Source organism: Zeus faber (genome assembly GCF_960531495.2).
Source record: "Zeus faber genome assembly, chromosome: 16".
NCBI classification, from domain to species: Eukaryota; Metazoa; Chordata; class Actinopteri; order Zeiformes; family Zeidae; genus Zeus; species Zeus faber.
The window spans coordinates 20,883,618-20,909,317 of NC_137202.1; the positions used below are offsets into that span (position 1 = coordinate 20,883,618).

Consider the following 25,700-nt stretch of genomic DNA (forward strand, 5'->3'; position numbering starts at 1 on the left):
TCTCAATAAAAAGTGACCAATTTTAACAGTTGACTTTTTTTTGCAGGTTCATCAGTACATAATATTACAAGCCGCCTGGCTCAAAAAAAAGCATAAACAAACCTTAGCGTGATAACCACCTGATAACCTAAAAGATTTTTGCTGAGGAGGTCATATGGGTCTCTTCATTTTTCTCCTCTCTTCTCAATAAACTCAGAGCAGCATGTTCGATAAATGACGTGGGGCAATTTACAAATGATTTGCTGCTTCTACATTGTTTTTTATCTGTAATGTGCCGGCAGTTCACTGGGTTTCGACGTTAATTTACCTTCATGTGATTTGCGAACCATTAGCTTAGAAATGGAGAACCATGATTTTTACTTTGGCAATCATTTAGGAGCTAATGCATGTGTAAAAAAACAAACAAACAGGTGTGTAATAAGTCAATTAAAATAGAGTTTAGCTATTGTACGTGATTGACTTCCTCAAGAAAATGATTAAATTCTTATGAAAAGGTTTTCTTTTTTTGTACGACCTATTAAATGCACAGCAAAAGCTGACCACTCCGACTAATCACCCTAGCAACCAGTAAAAACCGTAAACAACAACTTGTCCTTTTGCACTCGGGTGGATGTTGTTGCGGGTTTTAAAAAACGCAGTAACCGCTTTCTTAAAATGCATTTCACCAGCTCTGGATTCCCCCCCACCCCCCTCCCGCAGTTGGAGAACTGGACGGTCTTCTGGTCTCCCAGAATTCCCTGATCGGGAAGCTGAGGGAAGAGTGTTGCGTGCTGGTGGCCAGGCTGGGGGAGCTGACGGCCAACGGCAGGTGATGCTCTCATTCATTTATTCAGCCGTTCATGCGTTCATTCCTTTATTTACTTCTGTCTCTTCCCGCTCGCCCGGTATTTACTCACCTCATCAGCCCCTTAATGAGTTGCTCATTGTGTCGCTTCCTTGCCGGTTGCACGCTCCTCTCCCACTCGCTCCTTCTTTCACCCACTAATGCACATTTCATCTGTACGCGGTTGTTCACTTATCTGTTTTTTTTTAATATTTTTATGAAAACAAATTTTTTTTTGAGAAAGTTAATTGTACTCGTGAGCGGGTTTACTTCCGATTTTTGCTCTTGTGATTCTGAACATCCCATTAGCGTTCCAACACCAAAATAGATCCACACGAAGAGCCTCAAATCCAGGATGTTTGGAAGGGAGAGCGCGGCGAGCGAATATCTCGAGTGGATCCGCTGACCTGTTTTCTTGTTAACCTGATGCTACAGTAGTCACAGCAGGCCTGCCCGGCTCTCCATCTGGGCTGCCCGTGTGTGACCCTGGGCCCAGTGTCCCTGTCAGCTGTTGGAGCTGTGCTGCACGTTAGCCACATGACGGCCCCCAATCTGGCCCTGCCGGCCTCACCAGCCACGGGACACACATACACACTTCCATTTATTCATTCTCTCTCTGTCTCTCACCATGACATCCATGTGCAACAACCCAAAACCCGCATGTGCACAGGAAAAATCATCAGTTCATCAAATGGAATTCACATCATATTAAAAGTAGACTGTTTTTTTGTTTTTTTTTAATCCACGCACACCCAGAGTTGCCGTCTGCAGGATTGCGTGTGTGGTGTGTTTAAGTGCTGTGGTGTCGGTGCGTTGTGCGCCTGGGGCTGTTTGAGCTGCTGTACTCCCATTGCCCAATGTAGCGGCTAAAGTCCTGCTGGACGGGCTCAGATAGCGAAGCCCGACTAAGCAAGCGTGTGTTAGCGCAGGTTAGGCCGACACACTCGCTCACGTGAGCGCTCGGAAGGTAATTCAAATTGAGATCGACGGGAAGCCTTCTGATGCTCGTTCTTCTTACAGTTCGGGGTAAACAGAGTGTGAGAAGGCTGCCGTGTATGTCAGCTGTCGTCAGCTGCCATCCAAAAAATGACTCCTTTTACCAGTACGGTAGTTGGCCTATTTGTATGCAGAGTGTATTTCTTTTAATGATTCAGGAAATTTCTTATGCTCCTAACATGTCTTTTTTTATTTTTATTTATTTTTTTTTTTTTAAAAGACATGTATCTGGTGAAAATATGTATTTTGTCTATTTCAATTCACAAGATTTAAATTACATTACACCTCACATAGTAAGGTCAAAGGATCTCAACACATTTTTTCTGTTATATTTCATGATATTTTTTCTGTAGTACAGAATATATATATATATATATATATATATATATATATATATATATATATATATATATAAGAGAAAAGTTGGTCAAGTAGCCTCTAGTCACTACTTGGACACGCTGTGTGCAGGAGAGAGGTGGTGCAGTCGTCTCTGGAGAAGCAGCACTTGGAGGAAACAGTGGAGCGGTTGAGATCTCGCTGCTCTGCCATGGAGGAACAGTGTGTCCAGCACGGCCGCATCCACCAGCGAATGACGGACAGGTACACACACACACACACACTTTCAGAATCCATTTTATTTGCTCGGTACATTAACATACACTAAGTATATGTTCTGTGAGGTTTAGTGCATTTTACTACGGACAGTCAGCATTATATATATATATATATATATATATATATATATACATACATACAAAGAAATAAAAAAATAAAAATAATTGGAAATATAAAAATAAGTGAAATGTTCTGGTTAATAATTGAGGCAAGTTTTTAAATTGGGTGCTGGAATTGGTGTGGAATTGGCTAAAAAATAAAAGAAACAACCACACACACAATTAAGCTCGGCATCCTGTATCTCATTTGTTCTGTGTCTTCCATCTTTGGCACGCTCGCTGTGACTGTACATTTGTGTGTGTGTGTGTGTGTGTATATGTGTGTGTGTGTGTGTGTGTGTGTGTGTGTGTGTGTGTGTGTGTGTGTGTGTGTGTGTGTGTGTGTGTGTGTGTGTGTGTGTGTGTGTGTGTGTGCATGTTGAAGTGATGAGCACAGCCGTGTGTGTGTGTGTGTGTGTGGACGGTGCGGGGGGGGGGGGGGGGCTCTGCACCGTAGGGGGTGCCTCCTGTAGAGCTCGGCGGTGCCAACGTGGGTGCGGGGGTGGAGGCGTTGTTGCCCCACCCTGCTGGACCCCCCATCTCCTAACACGCATACACTGTCGCACTCATACACTCATCCTCCTGCCCTACTTCTCTGTCACACACACACGCGCACACACACACAGATTTGTTTCCCCAGCTCCATCGCTCACACTACATATTGTTTACCACCCACCGGGGTTAACCTGTCGTTAGGGACACTGCCAAAAGAAAAAAAAAAAAAGAAAGTTTACCAAGTCACAGCTGTCTCCTGGTTGGTTGTCTGTGTGTGCGTGTGGCTCTGAAAAAAACAAAAAACTGAAGTGAGATAAACTAAGTTGGTTGATGCAGAGTGTGAAGTATGAGGATGAACACTCTGTATGTTTATGTCTGTATGTTATAGTGGGTGTGTGTGTTGGTGTGTGTGTCTGTGTGTGTGTCTGTGACGGGGGCATGTTCTCGGGAGGTTTAGCGGAGTGCGGATCTCACTGCCAAAAGTGGATTGGCTGGGAAGTTGGCACCTAACTTCCCTCCCCTCTCCCAGAAGAACCACGATAATCACTCTTGGCATTTATTGGGTTTTTTAGTTTCTACTTCCATACTTATTTTGGTTGATGAATCCTCCAGATATTTCCCTCTGCATCTCCCCGTTTCGGTCCCAGCACACGGGCGCTTCGCTCTCGGGAGCGGACTCGGACACACGTTTGGTGTATTTTACCAAATTCGTCTTTTCATCCGTGGAATAATAATGAATTCAATAACTGACGCGCTTTGAGTGGTGTCGAAAAGGAAGTTGAGGGAGAGATGAGGTGTGTACTATAAAACGCTATTTCGGTCCGGCTCCGTAGAAGGCCCGGTTTCTTCGGGGGCCTCGTCGCTTTGTTGACGCACACCTATACACACGAGCCGGTCCCTGTGGGCGGGCGCCCTGCCCCGGTGCTGGGGGTGTGGTGGGCGGGGGGGGGGGGGGGGGGGGAGTTAAGGTGTATGTGCTAACAAGCTGGTGCACGGCGCCCGGCGTATCCAGCGCCCCGCCCATCCCCGCAGCCTCTCCGCCGGCCCGCAATCTGTGCTGTGAAGAGCCGCAACAGCACGCGGCGCTCCAAACATTTGGAAAATCAGCTTGATTTATTTTTACATGGGCGCACCGATTGCCAAGCAACACAGGGGTTTTAGCACACAATGTTTTGGTGCACGGCTTATTTAATTATTAAACTACCCCTCCGTCATTGTGTGCGCTGTGTGTGTGTGTGTGTGTGTGTGTGTGTGTGTGTGTGTGTGTGTGTGTGTGTGTGTGTGTGTGTGTGTGCGCACGAGAGGAGGTTTTACGAAGATGAAGGAATATGTTTATTAAAGGAGGGGTTCAGATGGAAATGTCGATACAAATAGCAACGGCAGAGACTATGTTATATTCTGTATGGGAAATAACTAAAACATTGGTAAATAAGGTGAAAAATACCTCTTCCCTCGTAGCGAGTGGATCTCTCCACAGGTGATGTTGGTTCAAATTGAAGTAGATCTGTGTTTGTGAACACGCAATCTTGATTATCAAATGTTTTTGTATTTCATTTATTTAAAAACTTACAATATAGGATTTGATCATGGTTTGACTAAATCCTAATCACCTATTAAGGATTTTAGTATTTGCCTTCAGCAAATTTTCCGGTGGAAATATTTTCCAGAAAATCTCACCAAAATCGAGGAAAAATGACTTTTTAATAGGAGTGGGGGTATTTCTGCCTTTTCCATATTGGAGCTTTGCGTTTCAACCTACTTGGGCTTGCTTGAGTAATATTGTTGGAAATGTAAAAGTTAGAGTTTGTTCGTCAATTGATTTGACACCCTAACAATTGTGTGACGTTGAACTAAAATGACCAAAAGCTGGAAAAGCCCGACAAGTTTCCTGTTTATTTAAAAGGAACCGTCGAGGGCATTGTCATGTGTTCTTTAATTAAAATATGCTACCGTCTTGAAAAATGTTCCTGTAAAATTAGATATTTAATTTAATCAAGAAAGAGGACATTATTCAATTAATTCTGACATGTTAATTCAAAATATAGAGCCTTTTTTTATATATAATGGCTATTAAATAGGAAGATGTAATTTCCTCTGTTCAGGTTACTTAAATACAGTAAAAAAATATCTTTCATGACGCCACTTAACAAAATAATTTGATGCTTTAAATATATTTCCACTAAATCTCCAGTTCAGCTGTGAATAAATCAATCTCCTGAATTTAAACGAAAAACTAAAAAGTCGTTATTCGGGAAACATGAAATTAATAAGAATTAATAAATAAACAGGTGGAACGCACTTAAGTATCCAGATCGAGACAGAATAAGAGAGGACTGATCCCCGGAAAGTTCATCAAGAATTGGGGATTAATCGTCCAGAAATTTCAATGTGATTTTTAGGAGAGCTGAGAAATCGGAGCGATCCCGAGCGCCGCTGCGGGGATCGAGGAGGTGGCTCTCCACTGTTCCCTCTTCCCTCCCCTCCCTCCTCTCCTCACCTTTCCACGCCGCTCCCCACCTTTTCCCCTCCTCTTCTGCTCCTCTCTTTCTTCTCCCGCTCCCTCTATTATCTCCTCCTCTCGTCTCCTTTTTTTTTTTTTCCTCTTCCCCTCTGCCTTCTGCTCCAAACACCACACAACCTCCTCTCACCGCACAGCTGTTCACAGGCTGCTCCACCAATTATCACCACGCATATACGCACATAGGATACACACACACGCACACGCGCGCACACACACACACACACACACACTCACTCGCTCAGACACACATACACTCACATGTATAACGGATTGACATGTCCCTGGCACTCGCCTAACCATATAAAGTGACTGTTTGTCAGGTGTGTGTGCATTAAGTATTTTTTTTATTTCCTTGCCTGTGTGAGGGGGTGTCCACAAACCTGTGTGTGTGTGTGTGTGTGTGTGTGTGTGTGTGTGTGTGGCTCGCTCGTGTAGCCTTTAAGGAGAGCAGCAACATACACGCAGATGTGCTGCTAGATCCACAGGCTTGACTGGGCCATATGGCCTCCGCACAGAAAGATGGTGCGTGCGTCTGGAGGAGAAAGAAGAAGAGAGGGGGAAAGAGGGATGGAGCGAAGGATATCGGGCCATGTGTGGAGTTAGCTGTGCAAGCAGTTGTTGGTGTGTGTGTGCGTGTGTGTGTGTGTGTGAGCGTGCGTGCGTGCGTGCGCGTGCATGTGTGTGCCCGCACCAGAGGCTCCAGGAGATTGGTTAATGGAACAAATGGTCGCGGCGGGCCAGGGAAGACGGAACAGGCTTGCTGCTGCCGTGGGCAGACAGCAGGCCCCGGGCGAAGGCTGCTTCATCTGGGCCCCTGCCACACACACACACACACACACACACACAAACGCACACACACACACACACACACACACAAAACAGCTCTTGTCTCCCTCCACTCTGCACCCCACCCCTGAACACACAGTGTGCTGCCATGGCCCAGAAGCAAAAGAAGATGCTCCTCAAAAACTTTTCAATTGCAAATGAAGTTGGTAGAGACTGGGCAGGAGACAAAAGAGAGCTTTTATTTGTGTGTGTGTGTGTGTGTGTGTGTGTGTGTGTGTGTGTGTGTGTGTGTGTGTGTGTGTGTGTGTGTGTGTGTGTGTGTGTGTGTGTGTGTGTGTGTGTGTGTGTGTGTGTGTGTGTGTGTGTGTGTGTGTGTCCTTGATCTTGTGCGTATCCGCATCAGTGATGAACAAGTGAAGAAGAGAGGTAGAAAGGATAACACGCGAGTGAGGGAGGTGAAATGAAGCACTTTTTGAGACGGACGCATCGCACTGCACCAAATCTCCCACTATTCCTAAAATAACCAAATCATCCAGCTATGTGCCCACACGTAGTTCTGTATCGGCACTTCTTCTTCTTCTTCTTTTTTTTTTTTTTTTCCCTCGTCACATTTTTTTTTTACGTAACGCGTTGTCAGCTTTGGAATCCAAAAACCATAATTCAGGACGGTAAGAGCAGAGCGAGTTCACTGTTTCCAGGTTTGACTTTCTGCTGAGGCGGACGGTTCTGTTCCCATTCTGATCAATTTCACACCGGCCGGTCGCAGAAGTACGATTCTCCTCATTTAACACCGATATAGTTTAAATGTAGAAATACTGCGCACGTTTCATTGTTTTGAGCCGTTTGAGCCGACGCTCTCGCTCTCGCTCATTCTGGCCTCTGGGTGGCGCTAGTGAGTCAGCCATCCTCCTTACCTTTTGGACTTACCCCCCCTCTCGTCCTTCCGCGCCGGCTCGCGCCCTCCTTCGCGTTCTTATCTCCTCCATCTCTCTGCGTTGCCCAGCTGGCCTCTGTAGCCGCGAGCGGCCACGGGGCAGCCTGCTGAACGAGCATTGTCAAGCGGTGGCTTTACAGCTCCAGAGCGCGCGCGCACACACACACACACACACACACACACACACACACACACGTGCGCACAGATTTTCAGCTCAGATGTCGCGCTGTAGCCAGAGGCACGCAAGCTGGAGCGTTAACTGAGCGAAGCGTCACATCTCAGGCCCCCGTCGGTGACACTTGCTAACACTCTGGAACGTTACTTTATAAGCCCACAACGAGACAATTCGCACAGATACGCCCGCACCTGCTGCCGCCGCGGAACCTCAGAGGTGATTCTACCGGCGGCGGCGTTCTCCACGTAGAGGGGAAGACCGACTCTAGCGAAACCACGCCGAAACCAAGTTTAGGGGGATCGGCGACTTCAAGCAGCGCCCGGATTCCGAAGGGCAACTTTTCAAACCAGCTGCAGGATTGTTCTCGGAAGGAGTGCGCCACCGCTTTGAGGCTTGCTTCGAAACAATTGATGTAAAGGTGTTGGTGTGAACACTGTGTTATGAGACCGTGCGGGAGGAATCTACCGAATGGGAAAAAAAACCCGCTAGTAATAGGTTAAAATATTTTTCTTTGTCACCGAGGAGGCTGTGAAGACAAATAACAGTAAAATAAAAAAAGCAACAGCATTTTTCCATCCCGTATGCATTCACAGACGTAAACACTGGGACAGATTTCATGTCTTCATTTTAATGCTCCGTGTTCGCACGACGGTGGCAGCTATTAAACACCTTTTAATTCCTTTGTAAATGTAAACCCTCGGTGATGGAACAGCTGTCATTTAAACACCTCCAATTACAATCAACTTTAACTTGACACAAGCAACTCAACAGATTAATTAAAAATGAATAAATATATAAATAAAAATAGGGCGTTATCGCATAAATTGAGAGAAATATTTTTATAATTTTTTTTTTTTTTATCGATTTCGCTCAGTATTGCGTTACAATGCCAGAGTCAGATAAAGATCACAGGATTTGAGATGACGTTTCTTCGTTCACCGAGCGAACCCCCCCGACGGTCACTTTTAAGTCCAGGGTTTCGCAGGTTTTTTTTTTTTGTTTTTTTTTTCTCCCCCTTACCAGGTGCTTATTAAAATGTCGGTTTCAGTCACTCAAAACGTGCATAACTTCATCGCGCAAACCTCGCTGGAGGCTCCTTGCGCGCGGGTACCTCCGGCAGCCGCCCGACGGAGCCGGCGGCACCGATCCCTCTCGTGCTGCCTCATCCCTCTGAAGCGATGATCAAACGTCACGCTGTCACCAATCCTGTTCCCCGTGTCAAATATGCATGTTAGCAAGAGCAACAACTGGCATGACAGGTTGGTTGCGGGGGGAGGCGTGTGCGCATGGACACACACACACACACACACACACACACACACACACACACACACACACACACACACACACACACACACACACACACACACACACAGCATGCATGGTGGGGAGAGATGGATAGATACATATATATGTGTGTGTGTGTGTGTGTGTGAGTGGCAGCTGCAACCCTTATGCCCCTGGCAGTATTGTTTTAACCATGCAAGCCAAGGCAATCTGCCTGCATTCTTCACCCCCAGGCCCACAACTGTACACACACACAAACACGCACACACACTGTACAATGTACAATGTAAATATATATTTGATGGTCAATGTTTTCTTATGAACACACAATTGAATGAAAATTGGAATCGGCCAAAATCCGAAATCGCTGCATCTCTTCATCTCAAACATGTTGGGTAACTTCACGAGGGGATGCGTGTCAGGGGGTATATCCTCATGAGATCAATGAGTATGAACGGTACAGTCAGCTGTAGTAGCTCGCACACGGTGGGACTGTCCTCGTCACGAGACGGCCGCGGTGTGAGTAACTGATGGAGTCCTTCGGCTGCAGTAACTCCAGCACCACGGAGGCTCCCTGTCGCACTGCTGTGCTGCTCAAAATATGTTCCCCGGGGTCGGCAGGTCTGACATAGGTTCCTGTTTTGACGTTCCCTTATATTCTGTGTCGGAGAGAGCGACGCAAAATGTGTTTCTGGTCGCTGTCGCGGGCAGCCGTAGCCCGGTTTAAACTCTCATTTTTCGCTGTGACGCTGTCGCTCCCATAAAGGGCGAGGCCTCAAAGGACGGTCCGTGTCGACGCGCATCCGGTTGTTTCTAAATTTTGTTCCGTCGTCCAGGTTTGACGCCCACTTTCCCCTCTTGAAAGAATTCCTTCTTCTGATTCATTGATTTGGGGTTTTTTTCACCTGAGGTCGCTGTTCTTTCTCATTCAGCGTTGATATTCATCCGTATCCACAGGATGCCGACCACAACCAGCTCCGTGGTTTTTCACAATCGCAGCGGCCGCCTTTCACTTCTTACATGTGCCCGGTATTTGCACTCTTGCCGGGAAAGGCTTACTTAGTGCAAGTACATTAAATGAAAGTGCCAACTAAAGAAATGAAATCGGGGATTTCTTTTTTTTTTAACAAAATAATATTACGGATTGCCACTTTCAGGGAAGAAAAGATAAAATAACTACACATTTTTGTTCGCTCGTCCTCCTTGTAGCGATTACTCTCCCTCATTTGTCATCTCATTGTTATCAGCTTTAGAAATGGGTTAGAATGCTTTAGGTTGATTTTAATAGCATTTATAGTTTTATCTTCCAAATGTGCTGCTGATTTGTAGAACAACAATCCACAAACACGCTTTTTTGTTCTGCCTCTCGACATGAGATGACAACATTTCTTGTGTACCAGACCTTCAGGCTCCCACATTTAAATAAACATGCAAACAGACACACCAAACTGATAGTTGAGACACTAGCATTGGGCAGTGACTGACACTTAGATTGTCGAGGTGTGTGTGTGTGTGTGTGTGTGTGTGTGTGTGTGTGTGTGTGTGTACGTGCGTGCGTGCGCGATCTCCCCAGCAGTGCTAGTCAATAGAAGTCCAGTGGATTGAGTGTAGATAGTGAAGAGAGTTTGAAGTCATTTCCCCTGGAAAAACTGCCTGTGAGCAAAACACTATTTTATTACGTCCGTGTGGTTTGAGCAGCCACACCTGTCCTGGGTCTATGTAGCTGGGACCCAGGATCAGAGTGGCTGTACAGCTGTTTCTCGTCGGTTGGTCTAACGAACAACAGGCAAAACCCCCATCCCCACACACACTCAGGAGATGAGCCTTTGTCATGACACTGGTCAGGTCCATCTGCTCTGGGCTTGCTCCACCTAACACACCCACGACATTAAACTGGTCTTTTCTCAACCCATCGTCTGCGTCTCTGTGACAGAGGGTCCTGGATAAGCTACTTGGGTGGCGTGTGGCAGGCAAAACCGCCATAGTCCGACAGTTAGCGACTTCGCTACCACTACTACTAGCACTACCACTACTACTGCAAACACTACTACTACTACTACTACTACTATTACTACTACAACTACTACTACCACTACTCTCACTACTAAGATCTCCAGACCGGTTCTCCGGGGATAGAATATAACCTTAACGTGGTAAAACGCTATCTGGGGAATAGGCAAAGTCATTGTTTACAAAGAGTAAAAAGTTTCTTTGATTCATCCTTGCACTGTGCTGTAACTTTTATGCATCTTATGTATTCTTTTTTTTTACTTTATGCATCCGATGTATTCAATGGTTTTGATGTGTTATGTAAAGTACTTTGAATTGCCTTGTTGAAATGTGCTATATAAATAAACTTGCCTTGCCCAAATGTAAAGGAGGGGCGTTGGGTGGAGGGGTGGGTAGCGCCTCCCCACGCCCCTCCAACCCACGCCCTCCCACTCCTTCCGCCCTCTCCCTCCGCCCTTCTACCCCTGCTCTTCCCATCGCGTACAGCGCTGAGGGAAAGGCTGTCCCACCGAGACCCCCTGGAACTTGACTTCCATTACTTCCAGCTTTTATTCTTTCCAAAGGATCGTCTTTCCTGTTGTCGATGTGTTCATTGACCCACCTGTCCACCAACCCTTCCACCCATCCAACCATCCACCCGCCCACCCAACCCATCCATCCATCCATTCAACCATCCATCCGGACAGTGGCGAGGGAGTCATCTTTGTCCGTTTGATGTGTGTGTGTGTGTGTGTGTGTGTGTGTGTGTGTGTGTGTGTGTGTGTGTGTGTGTGTGTGTGTGTGTGTGTGTGTGTGTGTGTGTGTGTGTGTGTGTGTGTGTGTGAGAGAGAAAGGGCAATGCCCGAGCGTTAAGCCGTATTAAGTCCTAATTAATGAGTGTGCCAGTAGCTGGAAGCCAGTTATTGGATTTACTGCTTTAGCCGCAGGAAGGAGCGCCATCTTAATCACCCCCCCCCCCCACACACACACACACACACACACACACACCTCACCACACCACTGGGCCGAGTGTAGGCTAGTCAAGACCGCGAGAGAGCTGCCCTGGCTAGACGGTTCGCTGGGTGATCTACGTGTGTGTTCCACATGTGTGAAGGTCAGGGCCTTGACTTAGCGCGTTACGCAAACCCCCCTGCTGGGCTTACAACCTGCAGACGGCGCGGGCGGACCCAGCCGCCCGCCGTCCGATTGGCCGCCTCGCAGGACGGGGCTGCCGCGGCTCATTTAATAGCCGGCGACGCCGCGTGCCGTCCCGACAGCCGGGGTTTTGCCCGTTGTTGTGCTGCGTCGGGGCGGTGGAGATACAGCAGCGCCGTCTGGAATAGCCCGGTTGTTTTTGTCAGGGCCTTCGCCGCTTCAGCAGCTCTACGGCGGGGAATAGACGACGTACCTGCGTCTGCTGCTGCTCCCTCCACGCCGGGGACAGACGGCCCACACTGAGCTTCTGAACATGGAGAGGGATGACTCTTTATGGAGATAATACCATTAATAAAAATCACCATTTAGAAGTGCAACTAACTCCGCTTCTCCTTCTCTAGAGCGCTAACATGTTATTCATCCTGTGTGTGTGTGTGTGTGTGTGTGTGTGTGTGTGTGTGTGTGTGTGTGTGTGTGTGTGTGTGTGTGTGCGTGCGTGCGTGCGTGCGTGCGTGCGTGCGTGCGTGCGTGCGTGCGTGCGTGCGTGCGTGCGTGCGTGCGTGCGTGCGTGCGTGCGTGCGTGCGTGCGTGCGTGCGTGCGTGCGTGGCAGCATCGTGCTGTGCTGCTGTGTGGGGGTGGAGCGGGGAGAGGATGGCGTCGCTGCCCAGCCGGGACAGCTTGGCAGCAGCCTCCCGCTGCCAAGTGAGGGGGAGGCTCCATCCCCGGCCTTCGGAGCAGCAGGACCACCCTCCCCACCCCACAGCCTCCAGCACTGACATCGCCACGCCGCCCCCGCCCCCCATCCCCATTTTTTTTTTTTTTTTTTTTTTTTTTTTTTTGGGGTTGCTTGTGGCACTGGGACAAGCTGTCTCGGCCGCCCTGAGGGGGGGTGGGGGTGGGGTTGGTGGGAGGTGGCGCGCTGGGGGTGCTCTGGACTCGGTCGTCCAGTCGCACTATCATGGGCTGGGTGACAGGGCTGTGTCTATCTGTGTTTGTCGTTTTTCCACAAAGGAAGGGCAGAGGGTCACTCCTTCCATATCCAATGCGGACGGTCCCGCCTTCGGACGCTTCTTTCTTTTTGTGGTTTCACCAGGGAAGTTCACGTGCTGAACACATGACCCCGCCCTCTCTTTACATGAAGTGGTTTAGGCCTATTCTCAGTTCATTGTATAATAATAATAATAATAATAATAATAACAATTTATTATTATTTGCGTCTTGTTTAACACATGTATTCGTCACTCTGTGATAACGTTATTGACTTAGTCCCCATTTGGTTTAATAAAAATTAAAAAAATAAATTGCCCCCGTTTGGTTTAATCAAAAACAAAATAGGCCCTATTTGGCCCTATTTGAATATAAAAAATTGTGCTGATTTGATATATTGTATGATGTGTGTGTGTGTGTGTGTGTGTGTGTGTGTGTGTGTGTGTGTGTGTGTGTGTGTGTGTGAGGTTCTTATCACAATAACAATGGATCTTGAATCTTAATGACCCTTGGGGCGGAGTCGGTGGCGGACCCGAGTGGAGTCCGAGTCGGAGCAGATTGAGACAGGGGAAGGCACAGTACGTCCCACGCTCCCGCCTCCGCCGCACCACCGCTGCCAACAGAACCAGCCGGGTGGAGGCATGTGCCCCCCCCCCCCCCTTAGCGCACACACACACACACACTTCCTTCAGCCCCCGGCCGCTCCACTCCTCCCTCCATCCTCAGCTCCAACACCTCTGCTTTCCGCCATCTTTGTTTTTCTAACCTGTTGAGGCTGATAAATCATTCATCCCCCTGGAGAACGTTCCTCTGCCAGTGTGTTTAACGTTGATACGCAGGGAATCGGCCATATTGGTTGTGGATTTTAAGCCACGTGAAACTATGTTTGTTTTGAAGTTTAGAGCTTACCCTGTCGATAGGTTATTTTATTCCCTGTTAGTGTGTGTGTGTGTGTGTGTGTGTGTGTGTGTGAGAGAGTGTGTGTGTGAGCGAGTGTGTGTGTGAGCGAGACATGGATGGCTGGGTGTGTATGGTAATGTTCTACGAGTGTCCTCTGCCTCATCATTAGCAGGGCAGAGCGTGATGAATGAGAAAAAGAGGGCAGTGGAAGGAAGGAAGGAAGGAAGGAACGAAGGAAGGAAGGATGGTGGGAACTATCTGAATAACATGCTACCTCAACCACGGGACCCACCCAGCCAACCCCCACATTATTCACATATACCACACACACACACACACACACACACACACACACACACACACACACACACACACACACACACACACACTCCCTAATCCCAGTGAGTGAAAGGCGTCATTGTCTGTAAGAGGCAGGGAGGTAACAGTAAACAGAGGCTGTCTGTGTTGGAGTCGCTCTAATTGGGACGTGGTGGTAATGAGCGACGCAGAGTTTAACCAGCGCAGTTTAACCAACGCTGACCTGCACCTCGGCAGTTTAGTTAAGGATGTTTGCTTTAATTGAGTTTCGGGTGTTTTACTTTAGTTTAGTTTAGGATGTTTACTTAAGTTGAGTTGAGGATGTTTAGTTGAGTTGAGTTTAGGATGTTTAGTTTAGTTGAGTTTAAGCCGTTTAGTTTAGCTGAGTTTAGGATGTTTAGTTTAGTTGAGTTTAGGATGTTTAGTTCAGTTGAGTTTAGGATGTTTAGTTCAGTTGAGTTTAGGATGTTTAGTTCAGTTGAGTTTAGGACATTTGGTTTAGTTTAGTTTCAGGGCGTTTAGTTTAGTTTAGGGATGTTTAGTTAAGTTGAGTTTAGGATGTTTAGTTGAGTTTAGGATGTCTAGTTTAGTTGAGTTTAGGATGTCTAGTTTAGTTGAGTTTAGGATGTTAATTTAGTTGAGTTTAGGATGTTTAGTTTAGTGATGTTTAGTTTAGTTGAGTTTAGGATGTTTAGCTTAGTTGAGTTTAGGATGTTTAGTTTAGTTTAGTTTCAGGGCGTTTAGTTTAGTTTAGGGATGTTTAGTTAAGTTGAGTTTAGGATGTTTAGTTGAGTTTAGGATGTCTAGTTTAGTTGAGTTTAGGATGTCTAGTTTAGTTGAGTTTAGGATGTTTAGTTTAGTTGAGTTTAGGACGTTTAGTTTAGTGATGTTTAGTTTAGTTGAGTTTAGGATGTTTAGCTTGGTTGAGTTTAGGATGTTTAGTTTAGTTTAGTTTCAGGACGTTTAGTTTAGGGATGTTTAGTTTAGTTTAGTTTAGGATGTTTAGTTTAGTTTAGCGATGTTTAGTTTAGGGATGTTTAGTTTAGTTTAGGGATGATTAGTTTAGTTTAGGATGTAGTTTAGGATGTTTAGTTTAGGGATGGGTTAGTTTAATTTATAGACGTTTAGTTTAGGGATGTTTAGTTTAGGGATGTTTAGTTTATGGACGTTTGGTTGAGGGATGTTTAGTTTAGTTTGGGGATGTTTAGTTTAGTTTAGGGATGATTAGTTTAGTTTAGGGATGTTTAGTTTAGTTTAGGGATGTTTAGTTTAGGGATGATTAGTTTAGTTTAGGGATGTTTAGTTTAGGGATGTTAAGTTTATGGACGTTTGGTTTAGGGATGTTTAGTTTATAGATGTTTAGTTTTGGGACGTTTAGTTTAGTTTAGGGATGTTTAGTGTAGGGATGTTTAGTTTAGGGACGTTTAGTTTAGGGATGTTAAGTTTAGCTTAGGGATGTTTAATTTAGGACATTTGGTTTAGGGATGTTTAGTTTAGTTTAGGGATGTTTAGTGTATAGATGTTTAGTTTAGGGACGTTTAGTTTCGGGATGTTAGGATTAGTTTAGGGATGTTTCGTTTAGAGAGGTTTAGTTTAGGACGTTTAGTTTAGGGAGGTTAAGTTAAGTTTCGGGACGCTTAGTTTATAGACGTTTAACTTAGGAAAGTTTAGTTTAGGGATGTTTCATTTAGTTTTGTGCTGTTTAGTTTATAGACGTTTAGTTTATGGAGGTTTAGTTTGTGGAATGAGGAAGTACAGGAGAGCATAGAGCAGAAGAGGTTGGCGAAGAAGACATGATGACATGACATGATGATGTTGGGATGAAATTGTGATCTGTAGCGAGAGTAGGGAGCAGGTTGAGGAGAGCCTGGAGAAGTGGAGGCATCTATTAGAGATAAGAGGAACGAAAGTCAGCAGGAGTAAGACAGAATACATGTGAAAAAGCTGAGAATGCAAGGAGTGGAGGTGGAGAAGGCGGATGAGTTCAAGTACTTGGGGTCGACCATCCAAAGCAGCGGAGAGTGCAGGAGAGAGGTGAAGAAGAGTACAGGCAGGGTGGAGTGGGTGGAGAAGAGTGTCCAGAGTGATCTGTGGCAGAAGGGTTCCAGCAAGAGTGAAGGAGAAGGTCTACAGGACGGTAGTGAGACCAGCTATGTTGTGCGGTTTAGAGGCGGTGACACTGACAAAAAAGGCAGGCGGCTGAACTGGAGGTTGCAAAGTTGAGGATGTTGAGATTTTCATTGGGAGTGACAAGGATGGACAGGATTAAGAATGAGTACGTTAGAGGGACAGCTCAGGTTGGACAGTTTGGTTGAAAAGTGAGAGAGGTGAGATTGAGATGGTTTGGACACGTGTGACGGAGAGATGAGAGTTACATGGGGAGAAGGATGCTGAGGATGGAGCTGCCAGGCAAGAGGAAAAGAGGAAGGCCAAAGAGAAGGTTTATGGATGTGGTGAGGGAGGACATGCAGGCGGGTGGTGTAAGGGAGGGAGATGCGTAGAACAGAAGGTGTTGGAGGCAGATGAGCCGCTGTGGCGACGCCCAACGGGAGCAGCCCAAAGAAAAATAAGAGTTTATGGATGTTTAGTTTATAGACACTAAGTTTAGGGACGTTAAGTTTATGGACGTTTAGTTTATGGATGGTAAGTTTAGAGATTTTTAGTTTATGCAGGTTTAGTTTAGGGAGGATTAGTTTACTTTTAGGGACGTTTAGTTCATAGATGTTTAGTTTATGGATGTTTAGTTTAAAGATTTTAAGTTTAGGGAGGTTTAGTTTAGTAATGTTTAATTCATAGACATTTAGTTTAGGGCCATTTAGTTGAATTTATGGATGTTTAGTTTATGCAGGTTTAGTTTAGGGCCTTATTATTTAGGGGTGTTTAGTTTACAGGTTTAGTTTAGTTCGGGGACGCTTAGTCCTCACTGGCTGCCGTCACCTGTAGAAAGGCCTGGTACTGATACCTAAGACACTTTGAGGAGTCCAAAAATCGTACCACTGCTGGTGTTAAAATAATAACAATGAGCTGTTTATTACTTGTTTTTTTCATTGTATGTATATATATATATCTTGTCAATTCATTATATATACTCACTCATGCTCCCCACTGAGCAGCTGAAACGATCTTAAAACCAGGTGGAATTTACAGCAAATAAAAGGTGAATCTTGTTAACGGCAACAACAGTTGAATTTCTCACCTTCCTCTCTAGTGAGGGGTAGAAACCTCACTGCCTCTGTGCTCCGCTGCGTCCGGTGTCACCCAAAATCCCAAACTCACTGTGCCTTTTAAAGGATTACCGCATAAAGAAGGAAGACACCCAGACACCCATCGACACATCAATACAGCTGAATCTCCCAGGAGTGAACGGGGCTGAGGCCAATCTCCAGAATTATTTCATATTTTCAGGATATAAAAAAAAAAAAACGAATTCCAAATCCGTCTCCAGCTGCAATTTTTCGTCGAAGAACCCGATTTAAGATGCCTTACTAAAAAGCTCAATTTCCAAAATCCAACTCGATGAAAAACGAAATGTACAAATCCAAATTTGTTTCTTTGCATTATAACACAATTGTCTCAGGAGGAAATCTGAGTAAATAAAAACATTGTGTGTGTGTGTGTGTGTGTCCAGGCTGCAGCAGTTGGACCGCTGCTGTCGGACCAGCGCCCAGCAGGTGTGTGAGCTTCTGGCCAAACAGAACCAGCTGACGCAGGAGGGACGGACAGAGGTACGGAGGAGGCGGAGGAGTGCAGGGTGGATGTGCACTCCTCCTTTATCCGTCTGAAACATCCCGTCTTACCCCCCAAAAAACTCACTGTGGAGTTCAGGGACATTTCGGGGAAGTGTGATCTTGTTGCAAACAACAAAGTGTGAGCGTAATCTAAGGTAAATGGGAAGCGTGTGTATATAATGTGCAAACGCTTATAACTTTGATATTGGTCAGAATTCAATGTTGCAGGAACCTTAAGACAGAAGTAGAGACAGTAAAATGATGGTGAATAAATTAGTATTAAATAAGGTAATAACATAATAAATTTAACATAATATCAAATTCACGCTATTACCAAATCAAATATATCCTCTTCAGTGGTATATTTCCAACCATATTTCCAAACATGAGGTTATTTCTGAAATGGGAATTGGAAATAAAAGAGACGGGAATTGTATTATTACTTTTTGTTCCGAAATGAAATCTCTTAGGTTATTGGTCAAATTCAGAAAAGAAAAGGAATTTAGCTCAATATGTGGACACTGTTTCCAGTAAAATGGAAGGAGCTGGAAACACAGGCTTGTCTTTTGCTTGTAGAGACAAACGCGGTTCATCTGGCTCTCCGTGTGTGTGTGTGTGTGTGTGTGTGTGTGTGTGTGTGTGTGTGTGTGTGTGTGTGTGTGTGTGTGTGTGTGTGTGTGTGTGTGTGTGTGTCTAGCTCCCAAGCAGAAGACGAGCCGACATCCAGAGCACGTGACCTTCTCTTGGCCTCTCAGCATCTCCATCATCAGGTCCATCCTTCCTAGAAGTCACAGTCTCTACTGCTGCTGATATTTTGTGAATCATAATAAATCTCAAGATGCTTTTTGTTTTTATATATAAGATGTTTTTGTAATTTGTGACAACAACATATTTTTTTTAAGGATGTTTTCATGTAAAAAAGGCAGTTTTATATATATTCTTTCTCTCAGGAATTCCTCATTTAGTCTTTGGTGCATTTGAGCTTTATTTACAGTTTGAAAAATCTTTGATTTAAAAAAAAGCCAAGGATTTCATTAACCGGATTTCCACAATTTGATTCATGTTCATTTCTTCAATTTAAAGGTGTGCGCCAAACTGAGAGCAACGATTAAACGTTTTCATGAAATGAATTGACATCTGATTTGCATTTCTAATGGATAATAAATAATAAGACAGAAGAACAGCACAATCAATATCTTCGTCCTTTTTAACACACCGCGTTCAAAGCCGGAGCCGCCGGCAGCCAGAAAATCCCTTAAGCCGCTGCAAATCATGCGAGGCACGCTGTGGTAGCAGATTCACATAGTGCTTTATTGAAGCTGTCTGTAAGAAGAAAGATTATGTGCATCCCTATCATATACATTTTATGTGTAAAAATACTAAGGATGTACAGTGTAAAAAAAAAACAGCCTCTGGTTGATGGTAATTAGTTGTGTTCACATCCTCGTGGGTCCCCGCTGGCGAGCAACGTCAAACCAGATCGATGTAGAACGAGTCGTATCCGGGGCCGGATGCTCGTAGCTCGCCGCTGACGGCTCCATTCGTTTGTAATGGAGCAAAGCTAACGTTACAGCGTTACAAGCCTCGCCGCTGACAATTTCTCATGAAACCTCACCCCAAACTGTAAAGCTGGATGACAGGAGAAACCTTTTACACTTCAAAATTGTTTATTATCTTGGCCTTGCCGTTTTTTTTTGTTTGTTTGTTTTTTTCGTTTGTTTGCATTTTATAAATGAATGCACTTCATGCTGTTTTTTATATGAATAATCAGGATGATATTAAGAGTAGTACCAGAGCGAGTTCGGGGGGTGGGGGGGGGCGGGTCGGCCCGGCCCCTCGGGAAATCCTTCTTAATACTTGAGGTCTAAACGTTGCAGAGAGTCTGCACGTCGCCGGCACAGGGTCCGCTAAAAGCAGCTTCGCTCTTTTGAGGGGGATCGGCTGGAACACTAAGAGAGTCACTTCTGTTCTGTGAGAGACATACAGTACGAACGGTAGCAGCTTAGGAGTGAGGACTGTCACTGCCGTTTCAGTTTCAGTTCCGTCCTTCCCACCTGGAGTGAGCGCTAACTCAGGAATAAAGCTGTGGAGAGGAGGCCGAAGCGCTATTTCAGCATCTACTGGGAGACGGGCTTTGTGACGGGCTGTTCCATTTGGGTCTGGGGTGAAGGAGCGGAGGGACCCGGTCGGGGACCCGGTCGGGGACCCGGTCGGGGACCCGGCGTCGCTAAGCTCCTCCAACATCGGATCGGTGAGATGTTGCTACAGGCAGAGCGATTAGGAACTGAAGGGACTACCAATCCTTTTGGGGCGCTCTCTTTGCTGCTGCTAGTTTCCTCGCTCTGGGGCCAAGGGAACAGCGACGGAACCAGGAGTTAAAGTGACAGTACTGAGGGTGACCCCCAACAGTTTAACCCTAGAAACGGACTGTTTGGCATATGCAGGATATACTAACTCGGCAGCCAACACACACACATCCCAATTTTTTTTTTCTCAAAGCGACATCAAGCAGCCAGTGGTCCTGGTGGAGAGTGTGCCCTCGGATTTTTCATTTTGTTAAAAAAAAAAAAAAAAAAAAAGGAAATAGCTTAAAAACCCCAAACTCCTAAAATGTTCCAAGCGCGGCTGAATCGAAATTCCTCCGAAACTATAAATAAAAAATTAAAAAAGCGGGATATCAAAGTGCTGCGGCCGCGGCTAAGAAGCGCTATTTGATCGATATTTTGGTGTTGAGCGCAGACGACGGTGCTCTCGCTCAGAGCCTGGGTCGCAGCGGCGCCGAAATCCTTCCAAATACTCCCGAAAACCGGCCTCAGCGGGTCGCAGGGAAGTACTTTTCATCAGAGTTCTGAGCGCCGCTTTTGACCCGGGGGGGGGGGGGGGGGGGGGCGCGACGGTGTTCGCTGCGAGAGCGGGTTTGGCGCGCAAGAGGAATTGGACGCGGTGTTAACGACGTTTAAACAAAGTCACGGAGACGGAAACGAAAAAAAAAATTCACAAAGTCTTCCCGACGACGCTTTGCGGCACCGTGGGAAAAAAACAACTTGAGCCGCGACTGTTCAACTTCAGAACAAAAACAAAACAAAAATGACAATTAAATACAAAATAAAGGGAAATTCAAGTTATCCACCCATGACAGAAATAACATTCAAATAAATATATTGGAATACAATTTTCTACGCCTAAAAAAAACAAATGACCCACTAGTCTGTTTTCCTTTTCATCCAGATAGTTTCTTTTTCGACATCCGACTCGGTTAATATAACATTTGTGAACATAAATAAAACAAAAATCGTGATTCGGAACCTCAGTCAACCGGGGCTTCAAATCCTTCAATCGGGAGAATGAATCTGCGAACCTCCCACAACAACCTGCACCGGCCGGGCGGAGCTTCGGGGCGGAGCTCGGGGAACGAGGACGCCGAAAAAGGGATTTGAAACGCGACTTGACCGAGGTCCGACTGGAAGACGAGACGGCTGCACGGCCACAGACACACAGAACCCGGAGCGGAGACGGTACGATGCACGTTAAAGAAAGAGAGAGACCCCGCCCCTCATACTGTGTATATAAACCATAGGCAGGGACCAGAAGACTTCCTCCACTGTGGAAGACGAGGGACCAGCCGACCGACCTCGCCAAGTCAAAATGACAAAAATTAAGAACGGCCAATCATTTCTATTTTAAGACGGGGCCCTTCTCAAAGCCTCGAACAAACACGCGCCCGCCCTTATAACCACCCTCACCCTCGGCTCCGCCTCCGCGGGCGCCTTCCGGTCGACTTCCTACGTAAAAGAGAAAAACCAGACCAGCCAATCGGAACCTCTGCTACGTTCTCGGACTCCACTGTCTCACGCAGCGCAGCGTCTCAACGACTTTCCCTTTTCTCGCCACCTGGCTCCCACAAACGCCGTGCGACAACGACAACGGCGACGACAACAACTGTCCAACACTTCGCTTTCTGCCCAACTTCCCCCGGCTTCCTGTCTCACCACCGGCGCGGTCAACCGTCAAATCACGTGGAATGCATCTTCACGGTGGAAGAAAAGAAAAACAAAAAAAAAAAAAAAAAAACGAGACAAATAAAAGTCCCCCCGAGGAAGGAGAAGGGATAGAGATTCGACTCGGCAGATAAGGAGCGGCCGCGGGAAGGACCCGGTCCGTGCATTAAACAGCAGTGGAGGACATTTTTGGAAACGGGAGGCTGCAGCGACCGCCGCCCTGCTCGCTCTCGCTCTCTCTCTCTCTCTCTCGCTCTCTCTCGCTCTCTCGCTCTCTCTCTCTCTCTAACGTGCTCGTCCTCCTCTGCGCCGTCACATTTTGGTCATCGAACAATATAAATACAAACTAAGATCATGAAGACAAGCGGTGCAGCAGGAAGGTTCTCTGCTTTCCCTCCTACATTCTTCGGCCATTTTTTTTATTTAAGTGCTTTTTTTTTTTTGGCCAGTACTAAAACTGGTCAGAAACAAAAAAAAAATGTAATAATGTAACAATGCAAAAAGTTAAATAGAAAATCAATAAGTAGAACAATAAATAGCATATATATGTGTAAATATATATATCTGTATATATAGATATATATGTATATCTATATGTACAGATACATACAGTATATACACACATATACATATATACATACATATATGTATATATATTATATATAATAACTTTACTGACATTGGTGTAAACCAACAGATGCTGACGCATCCTCGTACACCTCCACAGGAACCAAATCTCTCAAAAATTCACCGTCTTGGACGAGGCTTCACAGGAACAGGGATTCTCAGCACCGGGCCGCGCATTCTCACGTCGTGGCTTTTCGGGGTGGAGGGTGACAACGCGTGGCGTCCTTCTCCCTTCCCGTCTGCTTCTTCCAGAGCCTCCCTCCACCTCTCCGAGCCGCCACCCTGCGGCGGAGGAGCAGCGCTGGCGCGTCGTCGTGGCAACGACACCCGCGACGCTTAAGCTATCTTCTAACGCGCCCAAAGATGACCATGTTTTCCCTTTTTTTGGGGGGTGGGGGTGGGGTGACAGAAGTTGGAGCTGAGGGGAGGAAAAGTCACGTATTCATTCACAATCGAAGGGAGGGAAGTTTCCGCCCGATGCCGCCTCCCTCCCTCCCTCCCCCCGCGTCAGCTCCCGTTCCTTTCCGGCTCGGCGGCCCCGCCCGCTCGGAGTCGCGCCGCGCGGCGACGCAGCTGGAGGAGCTCCCCGACCTACCGCGCTGCCGTGCTTTGAGGTGCCCTTCTTGACCCAACGCCCGATGGAGTCACGCACGCACGCACGCACGCACACACGCACGCACGCACACACACACACACGCACGCACACAAATAACAGAATCCTATTTTCATCGCATCTTGAAGGAGACGGTTGATGTACAAAAGCTTTTACTCTAGAAGGAGGGCTCCGTGCTGCAGCTCTAGGAGGACACACCGTACTGGAGGCGGTTCATGTTTCGCTGGCGCCGGTAATGACCTGCAGGATAAAGCTTGGAGTAGCACCTGGTAGTAGTAGCAGTACTAGTAGTAGTAGTAGTAGTAGCAGTAGTATCGGCGGTACTAGCAGTACTGTGGTTCCTAGTCGTGGTTATAGAAATAGTAGTAGCAGCAACGACGAGAATGAATTGCACTGAGCAAACCTGAGTCAAAACCTGCCGGAGCCTGCTGCCGCTGTGGGGCGGGGCCGGGAACCACGCCTTCAACGGGGAGGAGGGGAAAAAAAACAAATAAAACACCCCCGGCAGCCTCCATCCGTCCCAGCGCGGTTTCGGCGAGGATTTGAGAAGAAAAAATGGAAGAAGGGTGTCAGACCTGTTGGCTATCTGTCTGTCTGTCTGTCTGTCTGTCTGTCTGTCTGAGCCTGAGAGACAACCGGTAATGGCAGTTTGGACTTTAAACGTGACCTCGGGCGCAGGCTTCGTTCCACCGCCCTCCCAGACACGCCCACCGGGGAAGACACCGAGTCACGAGGCGCGCGCGTCTGATTTGGCGACAAGGGGGCAGGTCTCAAAGCACAGCAGGCCACCGCCGGATCCCGGGATTTAAAGGGACGGTCGCTTAAATAATTACCCCTCCGGGAATTTGTACCAGCGGGGAAGAAGAAACAAAAACAAAAAATAAAATAAAATAAAATTAAAACGGCGACCGCGGAATTCAAGAACGCCACAAGCGAGAGAGCACGACTGAGGAGGAGGAGGAGGAGGAGGAGGAAGAGGAGGGCGGGATCCTTCCGGTCTGGGACAAGCTCAGTGTTCAGAGCGGAGGCAGAGTCACTCGCGGCCGCTGGCCGAGTAGGAGAACTGCGGGAAGTGCGGCCGTCTCTCGTTGTCGAGGCAATCCATCCCATCCTCATCGACTGCGGGCGACACAAAACAGGAAGTGGAATTAGGATGACTCGCTGACATAACCGCCGGATTGACATGCATTGCATGGTCGTGGCATTAATCGGTCGCCGCCTTTTGCACGTTTCGGGGAGCGCTGAGGGGTTTCGCTGCCGTGCTCAAGGACACTTTCGGATCGCTAGGAATAGAACCAGGAGCCCTCTGATCGCTGAACGACCCGCTCCACCTCCCATTTGAGTTTCCCTGATGTCAAGTGTCTTTGAGCCTTAGCGCTCTACAAATAACATGTATCAGGATTATGATGATGATGATTATTATTATTGTTATTATTATTATTACTATTATTGTTATTATTATTGTTATTATTATTATTATTATTATTATTATTATTATTATTATTATTATTATTATTATATGATCTCTGGATTGATGCTGATGCTTGATACTCTTTTTACTCCATACTGCTATTTCAACCGCAGGATTACAGATTTTGACGTAATGCGTTAATGACAGTAAATAATAAGCAACAAAGACGCGGCGGAAAGAGCAGAGCGACGTGAAAACGAGAAGGAAGAGGGTGAGACGGGGACTCACATTTCTCGGGTGGTGTTATCGTGATGGTCTGGGCGGTGAACTCCTCGTCAAAGTATCTGGTGTCCGTCTCCGACGCCACCTGGGGCTTAAAAGGGGGAAGGAGCTAGAGAGGGAGAGAGAGGGGGAGAGAGAGAGAGACAGACAGAAAGAGAGAGAGAGAGAGAGACAGAGCGAGACAGAGGGAAAGGAGAGAGAGAGAGAGAGAGAGAGGGAGAGAGCAAGAGAGAGAGAGAGAGAGAGGGAAAGGAGAGAGACAGACAGAGAGCGAGAGAGGGAATAAAACAACATCTCAAATCGCGCCGAACAAAACGAGCTTCTGGGCGGAGAAAGTGCAAAATGTGCCGTGGAAAACTTTAAAAACTTTAATTTTCCGCGGCTGCTGCAATGATATTCCTCCGCGGGCGCTTCTCCAATGAGCGGAAGAGCCGTGACAACAGAAGGCAGGGAAAAGAAATGATAGAGAGAATAAAAGAAAGAAAGGGAAAGGGAAGACACCCGGCACCTGGGTGACATACTGTACGTCACACCTGGAGGTGTCTCTCTCCCACACACACACACACACACACACACATACACGTCCACACACACACACACACACACACACACACACTCACTCACACACCAGGTCACACCTCTCCATCATATATCACAACTTTCCTGTGTTATGTACTAGAGGGGTGTGTGTGTGTGCGTGTGTGTGTGTGTGTGTTTGTGTGTGAGAGAGATTCAAGTCTTCCCCCAAGCCCGTCTGAGGTGTGTGCGTTATTTAAATATTTTAATAAATGCTGGGGGAAAAAAAATCCGTCTATAACAATTATTATGTAGACACATTATAGTGGCAGTTTTGCCTACCACGTGCCACCCAAGTGGCGTGTTCAGGGACCCAGGCACGGAGACACAGAAGACGGGGTTGTCGAAAACATCAAAGGGCGGTGTGGTTTGAGCAGCCACGCCT

General features: G+C 46.6%; 2 protein-coding genes across 5 annotated transcripts in view; one reads left to right on the top strand and one right to left on the bottom strand.

The window, feature by feature from the left end:
• Positions 1–18,908, top strand: part of sdccag8 (SHH signaling and ciliogenesis regulator sdccag8) — a 48,962-nt gene extending 30,054 nt beyond the window's left edge. Inside the window, exons 15-18 of one of the 2 annotated variants that reach the window (XM_080016185.1) lie at positions 700–808; positions 2,288–2,419; positions 17,709–17,805; positions 18,506–18,908. In XM_080016185.1, coding sequence (XP_079872311.1) covers positions 700–808; positions 2,288–2,419; positions 17,709–17,805; positions 18,506–18,544 — 377 coding nt within the window. In that variant the 3' untranslated portion in view covers positions 18,545–18,908. Of the gene's footprint in view, positions 1–699; positions 809–2,287; positions 2,420–17,708; positions 17,806–18,505 lie in introns of those variants that run through there. The other variant, XR_013844575.1, reaches the window with a different exon arrangement.
• Positions 18,909–24,050: 5,142 nt separating this feature from the next.
• akt3a (v-akt murine thymoma viral oncogene homolog 3a) overlaps positions 24,051–25,700 on the bottom strand; it is a gene marked incomplete at its 5' end in the record, with an annotated part of 48,412 nt that continues 46,762 nt past the window's right edge. For all 3 annotated transcript variants that reach the window (XM_080016120.1, XM_080016121.1, XM_080016119.1), the window contains 2 exons: positions 24,051–24,165; positions 24,746–24,848. In XM_080016120.1, the coding sequence (XP_079872246.1) occupies positions 24,080–24,165; positions 24,746–24,848 (189 nt within the window). In that variant the 3' untranslated portion in view covers positions 24,051–24,079. The remainder of the gene's footprint in view (positions 24,166–24,745; positions 24,849–25,700) is intronic.